The sequence below is a fragment of the Notamacropus eugenii genome, chromosome 3 (assembly GCF_028372415.1).
Source record: "Notamacropus eugenii isolate mMacEug1 chromosome 3, mMacEug1.pri_v2, whole genome shotgun sequence".
NCBI lineage: Eukaryota > Metazoa > Chordata > Mammalia > Diprotodontia > Macropodidae > Notamacropus > Notamacropus eugenii.
In genome coordinates this window covers 193,607,139-193,624,454 of record NC_092874.1, presented here as the reverse complement: position 1 = coordinate 193,624,454, position 17,316 = coordinate 193,607,139, and the positions used below count along the sequence as shown (strand labels likewise).

General features: G+C 38.1%; 1 protein-coding gene across 4 annotated transcripts in view; it reads left to right on the top strand.

Annotated features, from left to right (window-relative positions):
* Positions 1-17,316, top strand: part of ANO2 (anoctamin 2) — a 578,869-nt gene that overhangs the window by 485,974 nt on the left and 75,579 nt on the right. For all 4 annotated transcript variants that reach the window (XM_072653705.1, XM_072653706.1, XM_072653707.1 and 1 more), the window contains 2 exons: positions 6,704-6,761; positions 7,294-7,394. In XM_072653705.1, the coding sequence (XP_072509806.1) occupies positions 6,704-6,761; positions 7,294-7,394 (159 nt within the window). The remainder of the gene's footprint in view (positions 1-6,703; positions 6,762-7,293; positions 7,395-17,316) is intronic.

Here is a 17,316-nt window from a genome sequence, read left to right as displayed (position 1 = left end):
TCAGGTCTTCCTGACTCCAGGCCTGGTGTTCTTTCTACTGCAGCACCTCGCTTTAGGTCCAAAAATATATTTATTTCTGCATTTTATCACCTCTCTGTCATTGAGGTGAGTGATGTATTTCATCTTCATCCTTTTGGACTCATGGTTTATCAATGTATTGATCAGAGTTCTTAAAGTCTTGATTTCAAGGTTGTTTTCTCTCTCCTGCTATCTTTGTAAACACTGTCCATTTTCTCATTTCTTATGGAACATTAATATTCTATTAGATCCAAAAAGTACACTTTGTTTAACTACTTCTCAATAGGAAGAAAGCCTCTTAAATTTCCTATTTGGGACTACCACCAAAAGAACTGTTCTAAAGATTTTTGTCCATATAGATCCCTTTTCTCTTTCTTTGATTCCCTTGGGTATAGACCAACTAGTGGGATAGCTGGATAATATCACAGGATATACACAAGTTGGTACCTTTCTGGGCATAGTTTCAAGTTGCTCACCAAAATGTCTGGGTCAGTTCTCAACCCATCAACATGGCATGAAGGCACTTATTTTCTCACTCCTCCTCCAATAAGTTTCTTTATTTGTTAAAGGAAAAAAAAAGTTACCAATATCTACTTTATAGTAGGTATGGTAATTTGATCCTCAAAATGAATCAAATTAGATAATGTATAGAAAGTTCTTTGATTATAAACATCAAAGGGCTATAAAAATGTCAGCTGCTTTTATTATTTGACTTCAACAATAATTCTCCTTTTCAGTCTTAATGTAACCACTGTAGTGTAGCCCTACCTCTTTTCTTGTTTAGAGGATTATCCTAGTCTCTTAATGTATTTTCTGCCTTCTAAATGTGCCTTCTTCAGTTTATCCTTCACAAAAATATCTGAGTTGTCTTCTTGATGCACTTTTCTGATCACTTCATCTGTACACTTGAAAACTTTCACTGTGCATTGTCTAGTGAATCAAGTATAAATAACCGATAATGTGGCATTCAAGGCCCTCTACAATTTGGCTGAAACATACTTTTGCACCATTATCTCATACTGCCCCTCTTCATCTAGCCTAAGTCCCAGCCAAACTGAACTACTCTCCATCTCATATTTTCAAACTGCCCTTTTTAGTATCTGTACATTTGCTTATGCTAATGTCCAGAGATATGTTTGCTTCCCTTTAAGTTTCACTGACAGTCTGAAATCAAATTCCCCTTCTTAGGGCCTCTATCCTTTGCTGCCCCCAGATGTCAGCTGAATGAAGGCTGCCTGGATGAGGAACATTTATCTATTCCACAAACATTTATTTAATAACTGCGTTGGGATTCTGCTGCATTAACAAATGAGGTTTCTCTTGTTCTGCCATTGGCACCAAGTGGTCTGGCCTGTGTATCTCCTGCTTCTGTTGGGCCTCAGTTTCTATGAGGAGACTGGGAGCAAAAAGAGAGAGAGGACATGGTCTAAATCAGGGGTGGGGAACCTGTGGCCTCAAGGCTTCAGGTTCTCTATCCTCAGTCTAAATCAAGATTCATGTGAAAAACTAAAAATCAGACTCAGATCAAAGGTAGGAATTCACAAAGGCAACTAAGCTAGGCCAGGCAAATCAATGTAAATGGAATGTGAGACCAAAGGATCCAAAGTCAGTAAGAGCAAGGAAAGCACCAATACAGTCATTTTCTGTCCTTGCTCAGTTCTACTTCTGTCCAGTTTCTCTTACAGAAGCTCTGAGATCCTGCTCAGAAAAGTGAATAAAACCTTCCTCATCTAGTTTTTGTATTATAGAAGGAAGAAATTGCAAAGAATGCAATTTCTGCTTCTGCTTCTAGTAATCTCTACTTTGAATTTCATATACTTCCATTCCTTTTCCCCCCTGGGAAATTAATGTTCCTGCAAAGGGTGATATTATTTGCATAGTCAACTGTCAGCTTTACTAACTAGGGGAGAAAAGGCACAAGCAAGTACAAACCACTGGAGAATCCAAACAACACGCCTGGTTGACCAGGAATATCAACCTTGGGTTAGTGGTTGTCCCATGCAGGCAGCCTGCGTGCCAAGGTGAGGGAAGAGCCGGAGTACAGACAATCCACAGAGTACTGGGTAACACAGTCAAAGGGGTGGGGAATAGATACTGCTTTTCATGAAAATTGAGCCTGAAGATTATTAACCTTCTCCTTGAAATTACTTTGAATTTACTTACTTGTATACATATTCTATTCCCAACCCAGTAGAATAGGGTGTAAGCTATTTAAGAGCAAGGATTCTTTTAATGTGTGCTATTTTATTTTATTTTTGCATCCCTAGTCCCAAGCATGGGACCTTGTACAAAATGGGCACTAGATATTTGTTAGATGTCTTGAGTGATTCAAACCAGAGTCAGAATCCAGAGGAAGCAGAAGAAATGGGTGCTGTACTCAGGAGGCAAATACCAGTTTTATGTGTCAATGAAGTGGAGTAATCCTGGAAAAATGAGGGGATCACATAAACTCAGAGTTGAAAAATACCTCAGATCAATCAGTTGGCAAGCATTTATGTGGCAATGAGGTGTCATACTTGGTGAGAATATTGGATTTGGAGTCAGAAAGACCTGAGTTCAAATCCTCCCTTAGACACTTGTTAGCTATTTGATCCCTGGTAAGTCATTTAATCTTTCTAGGCCTCAGTTTCCTCATTTGTAAAATGAGAACAGTCAGCTTGGTGACACAGAGGATAGAGTGCCATCCCTGGAGTTAGGAAGACCTGAGTTCAAATCCAACCTGAGACTTATTAGCTGTGTGACCCTGGGCAAGTCACTTAACTCTACTTCAGTTTTCTCATCTGTGAAATGAACTGGAGAAGGAAATGACAACCATTCTACTATCTTTGCCAAGAAAACCCCAAATGAGGTCATGAAGAGTCAGATACAACCAAATGACTAAATAATGACAAAATGAGAACAGTAACAGCAACTGCTTCATATCGTTGTGGTGGGGATCAAATGAGATTAAATGTGACATTCTTTGCAAATCTTAAAGATAGCATGTAAATGTTAGCTGCTATTGTTATTAAACACCTCCAGTATACCTAGAACTATGTTAGGCACTGGGTATAAGACAATACCTACTCTTAAGGAGCTCTCATTCTAGTAGTAACATTCTAGTAATATTACATGTTTATTGCTTAAATAATTTGATTTGAGGTGACTTGAGGTGGAGGGACTAACCACCATGGGAATCAGGAAAAGCTTCTTTAAGGAGATGGCAATTGAGCCCTTAAGGGAAATGAGTTTATAAGAAGTCATAATAAGAAAGGAGAGCCTCCCAGGCATAGAGCACAGCTTTTGCAAAGACATGGAGACAGGAGAGGAGAGGTAGAAGGTTGATTTCACTTTGGCTGGAGTATAGCATGTATTTTTCAGGTGTGTGTTGTATAACTCTTTATGACCCCAAGGTCCATAGCACCCCCAGTACTGTCCATGGAATTTTCTTGGCAAAGATACTAGAGTGGTTTGCTATTTCTTCCTCCAAGGGATTAAGGCAAACAGAGGTTAAGTGAATTGCCCAAGATCACACAGCTAGTAAGTCTCAGATCAGATTTGAACTCAGGTCTGAACCACCTAACTGTCGATAGTGCCAACCCTATATTCACAGAGCCTACAGTGCTGTGAATATCCCTGATGCAATCACAAAATACAACAGACTCTCCACATGGAAGACAGAATTAAAACATTTATTCAGACACCCGAAAGCCAAATCCATCATAGTAACAAAAATCTATACATAGTAACAGTGCAGAGAAAAAGACCATCCCCAAGCCTTCTCCCTGCTAGGCTTCCCACAAACCAACTCCATTAAAGAAATCACAAACAAGCCCTTTCACTCCCACTAGCCAGCTGCCTGTTTGTCCATATCCTTCCTAGCTCTGACTAGCTTTATAACCAAACTCTCTCTCAGCTGTGCTCTATCTCCGCCTCTTCCTGTTCCACCCTTTCTGTTCCACCAATTCAGCAAGCTCCTCCCACCACAGGCACCATGTGACTCAGACTTCCATGTGACCCAGGCAGGCCTATTAATGAGTGGGAAAGGTCTTCCCATGTAAATTACCGTTATACTGCCCTATAGCATACATGAGGGAGAGCAATGTTTTATCACCTTGGCATGATATGCTAGAACCAAATTGTAAAAGTCTTTAATGTGAAATAGAGAATTTTGAATGTACTAAAGGCAATTGGGAGCCACTGACACTTATTAAGTAAGGGAGTTATGTGAACATAGTTGTGTTTTAGGAATATTAATGAAAGCTATGTTGATTCATATCATTCTCAGCCCTGCTTGCCAACCAGTGTTGGGAAAGGCAATGAGTCTGCAATTTTGTCCTGTACCTGTAATGCTTGTAATCATACCTGTAAATTGTCATGTGCTTGCTACCTTGGGGAGGAACTGAGGTGCAAGGGTCCAACCTCTTTTACTGGCATCAGTAACCTATATGAATTGTCTTTCTCTTAAGAAAGTTATCAATAAAAGCTGTCCCAACCTTGAAGCCTTTGCTAATCTCTAGTGATCAGCCTCTCAATGTGTTCCTCCTTTAACTTACTTGGAATAAATTCCTTCTAATTCTCTTTGTCCTGAGTTTTGCCTCATTAATCAAGGTGAAAGCCCAAAGAATTTTCCTTTCAACAATATAATTTTGGCAATTCTGTGGAAGATGAATTGAAGAGGGGACATGTTGGATACAAGGAGAACATTTAGGTTTTTATAGTCATCTTAGTGAAGAATGATAAGAGTCCAGGCTAGGCTAGTTATGGTATGAGTAGAGAGAAGGAAACTGATGAGAGGGATTTTGAGAAGGTGGAATCAACAAGCCTTGGCAGTTAGATATTGGTGGAGGTGAGAAGGAGGGATGGAAGAGGGAAAGTAGAATATCAAGGATCACTCCTGGGTTATGAACTGGAATGAATGAAAGAATGGTGTTCCCTTTAGGGAATTAGTTCTTTTAGTTTAACTGATAACTAAATAAGAATCATACTCTATAACATTCCATGTCCTCAAAATGATGCCATGTAGATGATGAACAATGTTATTTTCTTTGCTTGAAGGCTTCTAATGATGGGGCACTCACTGGGCTCCAAGGAAATCCTGTCTACTGATGGATAGCCATAACTGTTAGGAAGTTTTTTTACATGAGGCCTAAATCTGCCTCTTTGTACCTCCCAATGATTTCCCCTAGTTTTGCCCTTTATGACCAAGTAGAAATAAATCTAGCTTTTTTCCTTATGTGGCTCTTCAGATACTTGAGCACACAACTATGATATCCTCTCAAATCTTCTCTAATCTAAGTTAGATTTACCCAGTTCTTTCAACTACAGTTTTCAGTTCCTTTGCTTTCCTGTTCACTCTCCTATGACTATTCAATAATAATTAATGACTTCCTTAAAATGTAACCCCAAGAGCAATTTGGACTATGCCCAAAGGACAATAAAAGTGTGTATACCCTTGGATCCAGCAATACCACTGCCAGGTCTGTATTCCAAAGAGATCGTAAAAAAGGAGAAAAAGACCTACCCGTACAAAATATTTATAGCAACTCTTTTTGTGGTGGCAAAGAATCAGAAACTGAGGGAACACCCATCAGGCAATGGCTGAACAAGTATATGAATATAATGGAATGCTACTAATTATGCTATAAAGAATGATGAGCAGGTGGATTTCAGAAATATCCCCCCAATTAAAAAAAATTAAAATGTGGCTCCAAGAACTGGAAAAAATATTCCCAACAGTTTGACCAAGGTAAAATACAAACAGATAATCACCTCATTTGTTCTGGACACTGTGATTCTATTCATTCAACTTGAAATTATATTTATATTTTTTGGAGGCCACATAACATTTTTGACTCATATCACCCTTTCAGTCCATTAAAAAAACCAAGCCTTTTTTCTCATGAGCTATTGTTTTGCCTTATTTCCTCCATTTACAATTGATAGGTCAGTCTTATCAATTCTGTCTCCACTAAAGCTCTTACAACTGAATTGGTTTCAGTTTTGCTCACGAGCACCACCCTAGTTCAGGTACTTATCATCTCTCACCATATAAAAGAAGGGATAGCCTTCTTTTGATTTGCCTCATCCCAGCCTCCCTTCTCTCTAACCCATTTTCCATACAACAACCAGAATAGACCTTCTAAAGTTTACATCTGCCCATGCCTCTTTCTTGTTTAAGAAGTTACAATGACTCCCTGTCATTTCCAGATATGCTACGCATCACCGCCACATATATTGCATCTAATCTTATCTGCTTGCTGGTCTTAGAGAGTTCATAGGATATCGAATTGGAAGGGACCTCATAGATCAACAAATGTACCCCTTCACTTTATAGCTGAGAAACCTGAGGACCAAGAGGTAACTTGCCCAAGATGGCAAGGTTTGGACTCATGACCTCTGACTCCAGAGCCAGTATTTTTCCTGCCATATCATACTTTACTGTAAGTTCATGCATCTTGTAAGTAGTAGAGCTGGTACTCAAGCCCAAGTTTTGTGGTTTCTGCATAACACCAAAGCTGCCTGACCCCCAGATGAATCTACCTATTATTAAGATTGATCTATACTTACCCCCTCCCCATGGATATTTATACTGACATTTCAAAGAAAGACACTGGAGGGATGCCATTTCACAGATGAATCATATCCTCTAACAATATAGTTATTCTTTCCCTTCCCTAACTGTTGCCTTGCTTTTTAATTTCAGGTTTGTCGGCAGGCCTGGGAGTTATGTGTATGTGTTTGACAATTACCGAATGGAAGAGGCAAGTGTCACTACTATGACCCTCATCTAAATAGGAAGAAAAAGAAAGAAAGAAAGAAGGAAAGAAAGAAAGAAAGAGAGAGTGGAAGGAAGGAAGGAAAGAAGGAAGGAAGAAAATTTTATTAAGTACTTAACATGTGCCAGGTGCCATTATGCTCAGCACCGAGGATATAAATAAAAACTAAAACTGTTCCTGTCTTCAAAGCATTTACCTTCTATTAGGGGAATATAAAACATAAAGAGAAGCAAGGAAGGGGGAAGTGTGAATTAAGTATGGTACCCCTACTAGGAAGTACCATATTAACTATGGTAACCCTACTGATCTGGTAAAGCCAAGAACTAATCCTATCAAAGTCCAGGGTGGTTCCAAGAGTAGAGTCCTAACTCATTTGGGCAGGGAGTGGAGATAATGACCTCAGTGGAATGCACAAAGAATGACTGGAGACATCCAGAAAATTCAGGACATCCTCATCTCCCTAGAGTTACGGTTCTATACCTCCAGTCCCACAAACTTTCTTTGTATCCCTTCACAGTGTGCTCCAGGGGGCTGCCTTATGGAACTTTGCCTTCAGCTCAGTATTATCATGTTGGGGAAGCAGCTCATCCAGAACAACATCTTTGAGATTGGTATCCCGTAAGTACCAAACCTTTCAGCCCATCTCTTTCCAACATCTTTGCTGGGTGAGATGACCATCCCCAGAATAGGCTGGGCATATTCCCCACATTATATGCAGAGAGTGTATAGAACATGCTGTATAAACAGGGGAGATTCAAAGATGAAAAGAAAAATGGTTCCTGTCCTCAGAAAACTTAAAATGATGAAGAACAAAGAGAATTGTTTTGGACAGGAGAGACGGGATAAAACATACAAATAACTAGCAAATAATGTAGATCCTGGTGAAGGATTAAGAAGTATATAGAGTGCTCTGTTAAATCAGAAAAAAAGTAATTGTTTCTAACTAGGCTAGAGCAAAGATCAGAGAATATTAATGGAAGAAGTGGCATTTGATCTAGGTCTTAACAGGTGGGTAAAAATTAGTATATATTGCATAATGAACACTGGAATTTGAGTCAGTAAACCTGGGACTCAGTCACTGGTTGGACACTCATTGGTTGTAAAATGACTTTAGGCAAGTTGTTTAACTCTCTGACTCTGTTTCCTCTTTTGTAAAATGGGACTAATATAGAGACTACTCTTAAATTACTAAATAAATGTGATCTGTTATTATTTTAGTTTGAATTTCAACAGGCAGTGATAAGGTAAAAAGGAGGGCATTTCAGACTCAGGAGCAAAGGTACAGAGGTGGGAAAGTACAATTTTATTCAATCCGACAATCATTTTAAGTACCTCCTGAGTATAAAGCATTATGTTAGGCACCGAGGAAACAAACAAACAAGAAAAGATCCCTGCCCCCCCCTCTTGACTTACTGTTGTACTGGGCTCCTTTCTCCTTGGAGATCCTCACACAAAAGGATTATTCCTTGTTAAGTGACCTATGGAGGGATTTCCTTCTAATTGTGGTTTGGGTGTCCTTTTCCTCTCAATTTCCTTCCAACTCTGATTCTGTGAAAATCTATTACCCTTTGATTTGTACTCTGTTCTCTGCATACTTCATACTGTGAGTATCCAGAACCCTCAGACCTCAACTTTTCTGTTGGCTTTTGATTTTGTTTTTGCCTCTTTGTCTCCTCTTGTTGTGTTTTCTGATTGCCCTCTCTCATCCTTTGCCATCGTATGTGGGCATTCTGACATCTTCCTCCCAATGTTCTTCTGTCTTGACTTTACCTGAGTTTGGTCCTGACTTCAGTTGCATCTCTCCTTCTAGTTTTGACATTCCAATTTCTTTCTTTTCCTTCCAACTGTCCAACTTCCCTAGGAACAGCTATATCTAGTAATTCCAGAAAGTGGGACAACATTATTTGGAGGGGAGACAAATCTAGGGACACAAAGCCCCGTGTTGGAAGAGATTCTGGGCATTTTCTGTGATGAGTTCTATAAAAGATGTGAGTAGCATAGTATAATAGAATGAGCTCTCCAATCCCTATGTCACCAAACAATACTTTGTTACCTGTAGTTAATCCTTTAAGTTCTCTGTATATTGATATTCTACACACACACACACACACACACACACACACACACACACGTGTGTGTGTGTATATATAAAATGTATATGATATATACATACTATATGTGTGTATGTATGTGTATGTATATATATTCCTCCTCTAAATATGTATTCTTCAACTCTAAAATGAGATAAATTCTAAGGCTCTTTCCAACTCTATAGCTATAATCTTATGATATTAGGATAGTTTGCTAAATCAGATACAGTCATACCAATAGAGAAGATAAACTTTCCCCTTAGGGATAGTCTCACCAGATCCATATGCTAGAGTTCACAACTGATCTCAGACTACCATGATCCCTTGAAGGAGGCAGAAGTTAAAGGAAGCAGTAGGCAAGGAGGGAACAGCAGTAGAGAGAGGGAGAAAGATGACTCCAAGGAGACGCATAGCACATCAATGGAACCTTGGTGGTGGTGGTGGTAGGGGACATAGATGCCCCAAGACTAGGTAGGAAAGCATTTGTTCTTTTGCAATAGAGGAGTCAGGTAGTGATAGGCCTGGAGTTAGGAAGACCTGAATTCAAATCAGGCCTCAGATCCTTACTAGCTGTGCAACTCTGGCAAATCACTTTACCTCTTTTTTTCCTCAGTTTCCTCATCTGTAAAATGGGAATAATAATGTTGCTGTGCGGATTAAATGAGATAATATTTGTAAAGGGCCTGGCACATAGTCAGTACCATATAAAATTTGCTATTGAATGTTATTATCATTAATAACATTAATGACGATAACAAGATCTCCTCCTCCTATACTGGTATTCTATGTCAGAGCTACAGTTGCCAATGTTAGTTCTTTCTCCGGACCCAGTAGCTGTGACCAGTTATTGAACTTTCAGCTACCTACTAGTGAGATATGACAATAGAATCATGGCCGGCCAACCCCAGGGATGGTGTGGAGGTAAAATCATAGAATGCTACAACTAGAAGTCACCTTAGAGGTCATCTAGTCTAATTCCTTTACTTTATAAATGAGAAAACTAAGCCCCAGGTTGGTTGTGAGTTGCCCAAGGTTTACACAGCTATCATGGCAGTTGGAACTACAATCCAAATTTCCTTATTTTCAGTCTAGTGTTCTTTCCATAAGCATATCTTTCTAGATTTTTTGCACAAAGTTTGTCTTAATACTTCTAACAATGTATGTATAATACACATTTCTAGTCAGGGTCCACTTATAGCCTCCTGAATTGGATGAGGCTAGAGAAGACATCATAGTAGTAGATCTGAGAAGCTCCAGATAAGGTTCATAGAGCTGTAGAATTTCAGAGCTGGAAAGCATTTTAGAGATGATATAGTATTTCCTCGTTATACAAATGAATAAATTGAGGCCTGGGATGCTTGGTGGCACAGTGAATAGAGTGGTAGGCCTGGAGACAGGAAGACCAGAATTCAAATCTGGTCTCAAACATTGACTGTGTGCCTCAGTTTCCTCATCTTTAAAATGAGCTATAGAAGAGGTTGAGAGTATAGATACTCCAGTATCTTTGCCAAGAAAACCCCAAAATGGCATCAGAGTTGGACATGACTGAAAACAACTGAACAAAAACAACTAAACTGAGGCCCACAAAGGTGAAATGAATTGCTTCAGATCACAGAGAGAGTAAGAGTTGAACCTTGAACCTGGCTCCTAGTCTACCATTTTCCCCCCAAACCTTATTCTCTTAAGATCTAGAGCTTATCTAATACAATTCACTTTTGCAGAGAAAATCTAGCTCCTGAGAGTCACTTATAATGATAATCATAGCTTAATTTATTTAATCCTTTAAGTTTATGAAGTACTTCCATCACAACAATAATACAAATATTATTCCCATTTGACTGGTAAGAATACTAAAATTCTGAGAGTGTAGGTGCTAGTGGTCACATAGCCAGCATCCAAGGTGAGATTTGCACCCTAAACATCTGACACCAAATTCAGAATTCTTTTCACTACACTGTTAAAGACAAGAATACCATAAAAAACTCCATTAAGAAATCCAAAAACCAACAAGGGCCTTTCAGTAGCAAAGGCTAGTAGTAAAAGATGAGGGTACCATTCAATGAATATTACAGGTCTTGTTGCACATTGCCCCAAGAGTCATCAAAGTGACACTCTTCTTGTATGAGCCCAATCTTGATTTCTCTGGAGACTTGAGAAACTATTGATGGAATACAGTTTGAGTCCTGAGTGTTGAAAAGCAGCCCACCTTGGATATAATTTGGGCAATTTGATCTGCTCTCCACAAAGCCAGTGGGCAGGGTCTCTGTGATGAACTTTTCTAGTGTCATCAAGAGCTAAATGAACACAGCATGGAAATATTCTCTCTTACATGGGTTTACTGATTTGGAGCCATTGATACAAATTATCCTCAATCTCCCAGGTATTAAAGGGGATATGGCCTAACAGCCTGACCCACAGAGTGTGACTAAACACAGATGACAGGGATTAATTTCCTTTGGGCCTGGTTTATATCATGCCACCATCTTTTCATGTCTTATTGAACTTGTTAACATTTAAATGAAGGGAAGAAATTGGGCCATTTAAATGGTGTAGCGTTTCTGGAATATTTCATGCCCAAGTCTAGTGCATTTCAGCAATTGTTTTGAATTAAGGAAGCAAGGGATTTTTTCCAGAAATATCAGTTTTCTATGAAAGTTAGATTCTTGGCACCTGCTAAGGATGAAGTGTTTTAGAGGAAGGGGAAGATTGAAATTAGTCACAGTGTTCAAGGGTTATGGCCAACAGGATAAAGAATAATTGCAATTCATTTTAAGTGAAAGTAAGCTAAAGCTACAACTATATTGAAATCAGCCAGAAGAAAACATTTCTTTCATTCACTATCATTCTAATGGTACAATGTGATGTGACTCCAGGGCCACATTTGCAATCACCATTAACCAACAAGTCACCTGATTGTTGATGGCCTCATAGAGTCTAGTGTAATAGAATATTCTGATGCAGAAATGAGAGGCCTATAGGAGCTACAGGTCATACATGACAGATCCAAATGTGGCCCCAGAGGTATAGTCTGATTAAGGTTATTTTCTGAAATTAGCTTAGTTAGGCTCACCAGTTGCATGGAGAGGACAGAGCAGGAGGAGGAGGGTATTTAAAATGTTAACCAAGGCCATAAGACAAAATAAGGGCAAAACAAATCCAGTCTCCTATTGAATACTCTGCCCTCCAGAAAGGTAATAATATTATATGTATACTGTAAGATTCAGTGAAGGGCTTGGGGGATAATATTGACATGACCAGATCTGTGTATAATGAAGATACTCCTGAAGATGCAAAGGGGATCAACTGAATTCCCACTTTACCCTCTTGTCTCCACATTGGCTTACACTTGACTACCCTAGACTGTAGCATTCCGAAAGGTGTGATAGAGGAGAAGAACTTCTGTAATCTCCCTCAGAAAACAATGACAGCTCTGAAGCACAATTTAGATGAGCTTCCTGAGGAAGCTTTACCTAATCAACAATCCTCTCCCTCTCATAATTTTTTCCTTTTTTTAAAAAAATTAAATTCCAATTTTAAAATTCTTTTTAATTTTTAAAATTTGCTTTTTTTTAATTTATGGAATAAAACAAGCATCTCCATAACACAGTATAATAAAAAAAGATGACTGCACATGAAACTGCAAAACTATTATATACAACATTCTATTCCTTTTAAATATATAATTAAGTTATCATTTCTTTTTTTCTTCCTTCCCCCAGCTCTAAAGATGGCTACCATTAGACACAAATATACATACATACATACATACACACATATATATACACACAAATGCACATACACACACACACACACACACACACACACACACACACACACACACACACACATATATATATATATATATATATATATATATATATATATATATATATATATATATGTAAAATTATAAATACTTCTGTTTTATCAGTTCTTTCCCTGGAAGCAGATAGTATCTTTCTTCATATTTGCTCAAAGTCATTCTTAAAACAATATTGCTCTTACTGCATACAATTTTCCCTTGTTTCTGCTCATTTTGCTCTTCATTTCATACAAGTCTTTCCATGTTTTCTAAAGTCATTGAGCTCATCATTTCTTAATAGCCCAGTAGAATTCCATCACAAGCCTATACCCTTTGACCCAGCAATACCACTACTAGATCTGTTTCCGAAGATAATATGTTTAAAAATGTTTATAGCAGCTCTCTTTGTGGTGACAAAGAAGTGGAAATTGCAGGAATGCCCAGTAATTAGGAAAAGGCTGAACAAGTTGCAGTGCATGATTGCGATGGAGTACACCTCTCCCTTTCAAGAAATTAGATCTCTCCCAGGCTCAGAAAAGAAACAAAGAGAACCTTTTTCTTAGTACCCAAAGGAAAGTCCTATCATTCTTGTCATCATTGTCATCATCCTCATCATCATCACCACCATCACAAACAACAATTGAAAGCAGTGGTTAACTACTCTATAGTGAAGAAACAAGTATTTTAGCAAGGACGTTGTGGCTTTTCTTGGTGACTTATGCAGATCTCCTGCTCCTCCCAGAACAGAGTTACTGGTTGAGTACTGATCCTTACCTCTACCTGATTATTGCCTTTTTCCACGGAGTTATAGACTCTAAGAAGCTGGAAGGGACCTTGGAGGTCCTCTATTCCAGTGGTATCAGATTCAGATAGAAATGGATCCTTGTGGACTGCATATTGGTAAATTAACATTATCAATGTTCCATTGTAGGGCTGCTAGGTGGCTCCAGAGTGCATAAAGTATAGAGCCTGGAGTCAGGAAGACACATCTTCCTGAGTTCAAATCTGGCCTCAGATACTTACCAGCTGTGTGACCATGAGCAAGTCACTTAACCCTGTTTCCTGTAGTTTCCTCCTCTGTAAAATGAACTGGAAAAGGATAAGGAAAACCATTCCAGTATCTTTGCCAAGAAAACATCAAATGGGGTCACAAAGAGTCAGATATGATCTTTGCAGCCTATAGAATGTGACTTTGACACCTCTGTTCTCTCAAGTCCATCCCATGTTTGAAAAGGAATTTTTGCTAGGATCATGCTGTAAATTTGGAGTCAGAAGAGACCTCAGGGACCAACTATTCCAACTCCACAATTTAACGGATAATGAAACTGAAATCCAGGGAGGTTGTGACCTGTCCCAGGTCGTATATGTTGTGTATGTCAGAGATGATATTTGCACCTGGGTCTTCTGATTCCAAAGTCATGCTTTTTTCCCAATGAACCATTCTACCTCCATCCACAAGTGTTCAACCAGCCTTTCATCTCTCATGATGAGATTAGCTCTTGAAGTAGACAGTTTCACTTTTGGACAGCACCAATCAGTTAGCAAGTTTTTCTTTATATCACACCAAAAATCTGCCTTTTTCTCATTTCGTAAATATTTAAAGGCTCTTACTAAAAGCAGAAAAAATCTAATCTGTCTTTCTTGAGAAAAACATTTATATACTCCTTAAGTTGTCTTCTCTTTTCTAGCATAAATATCCTCATTTCCTTCATTGTATGGAGGTGGGGGAGGGAAAGCATCAGATTTGGAGTCAGAAGACCTAGACTTAAATACCAGACCTGATAACTTGTTACATTTGTCGTCTTGAAAAGTCAATTAATCTCTCTGGGTCTTAATTTCTTCATTTGTAAGAAGTGGTTAGACTATAAGGCTCTCAATATCCCTTCTAACCTTATATCTTTTATCCTCTGATCTTCATATGATAGAGACACTTCAGTTTCCTCATCATCCTTTCACATCTTCTGGACCTAATTGATCTCATTCAGAAAGTGACCAATGCCAAAAAATATCTGCCCAATTTCCCCAGTGTCACAGAAATTTTCCTTGCCTGATAGGCAAAAATTGTCTAACCATGATTAAACAAAGCAAGTCTAACACATGGTCTTTATCCTCTAGTATTTGAAATCTAAGATAGACAATGCTGATGTAAACAATCAAAGAGTATAGGCACGATCAGTCAACAATGTGGGCATTATTGGAGATTTTCAGGTAGAATCTGGGTGATCCTTTGTTAAACATGTTTTTAGAAGAGATTCCCACTAAGTTATCAGTTAGATTGGATGATCAAGGGTTCTATTAACTTTGAAATTAACATTGCAGGGATTATTAACCTATTGGATGACAGTCAGCCAATAAGAATTCATTTTATGTTTACTAAGTGTAAAGCACCATACTAGGAGGCAGGACTCAGAAATATTTCAACAAGCTGAAAAGGTTAATTTAATTTAGAAAGACATGTTAAAAAGCTGAATTTGTTAAGTACAAGATGGGTACAGCAGGGAGGGAGTGACAGCTAGTTTAGTAGTTTGTTTAGAAAAAGAACTGGGATTTTTAATAGACCACAAGCTTAATATATTAGCAGCCAGTCAGTCAATTTGTGTTTATTAAACATCTATAATGTGCCAGATTGCTGTTTTAAGTGCTGGGGATGCAAAGAAAGGCAAAAAACAAAAACCCAAAGCAAAACAAAACAAAAAACCATTTCCTGCTCTTCAGGAGTTAATAGTCTAATGGAGAGACAACATGCAAACAACTAGATACAAACAAGATATGTAAAATAATAATTTAGTATAACCACTTCATTATATAAGTGTGGAAATTAAGAATTAAAAACATGAAATGACTTGTCAAATATTAGATAGTAATATAGTTCTACTTTTTTTTTAACATTCTACAAAATTACAGATTCTAAAATTTGTAAACATGCAAACTGTTAACTAATATTGACCAGTTACAGTAGAAACACACTCTCAGATCTGGAAGAGATCCCAGAAATCATTTAATCTAATCTATATCTTCATAAGAATCCCCTCTACATAACACCCCTAGTGGTCACACAGGAAGCATACACACTGTGGTTAACCTCAAAAAGTAGCCCATTGTACTTCGGTGTATAGTAGTCTCAGAGTGGTCTCAGAGTTAAGTCACTAAGATTAAGGAGAACTGGGAAAGACTTCTTGTAGAAGGTGGGACTTGAGCTGAGATTTGAAGAAATCTAGGTGATAGTGATGAGGAGGGAGAAAGTTCCAGGCATGGGGTATAACCAAATAAGGTGATGTGATTTGGGATTCTATCAAGTGTAAAGTCCAGCTTAGGGAGGTGAAACTCTCTGGTCAGACCATATCTGGAGTATTATGTTTATGTTTAGTTTTGGGCACCACATTTTTGGAAGGACATTGATAAGTAATAGAGAGTGACTAGAATCGGTGAGGAAAATGGAGACTGTGCCAACTAGTATTGGTTAAAGGAAGTGAGATTTGTCTTGCATTAGGGAAACCTTGTGAGAGGGATAATAGTTATCTTCAAGTATTTGAAGCGCTGGCATGGGAAAGAGGGATTATCTTTTTTCTGTTTGACTCCAGAATACAGGAGTAGGAGCAATGAATTGAAGCTATGGAAAGTCAGATCTTTGATGAATTTAAGGAAAATGTACTTAGCAACTAGAAATCCTCCAAACTGAAATGGGTTATTTTTTTTGAGGTAACCACTGTGTGTGTTCCCTGTATTACCATAGGGGATGTTACATAGAGGGGATTCTTATGAAGATATGGATTAAATTAAGTGGCTTCTGAGGTCTCTTCCACATCTGAAAGTCTGTGATTCTATTGTAATTGGCTGATATTAATTAACAGTTTGTATGATTGTAGATCTTAGATATTGTGATTTTGTAGAATGTTGAAAAAGAAGTAGAATTATATTGCTATTTAATACTTGACAAGTCATTGCATATTTTTAATTTTTAATTTCCATACCTATGCAATGAAGAGGTTGGACTAAATTATTACTAAAGTCTCTTCTAGTAAGGACATTCTAGCCTAGTTTTTTCCTTTTCCATAAATCTAAACTAGTTACTGTCACCTGTGACTACAAGGTACCCCTCTTACCCCAATTCTAGTTGCTGTCTGAGCAGGAAAACACAAATAAAGATTCGACACATAAGATGAAAAGAATAGCTATTGAGTTTGGAGTAAAAATCAATCTGCCATACTCTAGGTTTCTATTTAGATTCGTATCTTGGATGGTAATGGCAATTGCAAAGGTTAGATTTGGAAGTTGGTGAGTCATATTAGATCATTAAAGCTAAGTTCACTATCTCTTTCATTTCCTGCTGCAGACCTAGGAGCACCACCAAAATAGATTAGTTACATAAAAATCAATCAAAAATATTTCTGAAGTGCCTACTAAATACTAGGTTCTGGTGATACAGAAACAAACATGAAATAATCTCTGCTCTTAAGGAGTTTATAATTTAGTGAGGGAGAGACAGTATGTGCATGCATGCATGTAAGTACACACACACACACACAGAGATAAAAATAGATACAAGAGAATTTGGGGAAGGAAACTGTAGCTGTTGCTGATCAGGATGGCTTCATGTAGAAGGTGATACTGGAGATGAGTCTTGGAAGGAAGTAGGAATCCTAGACTC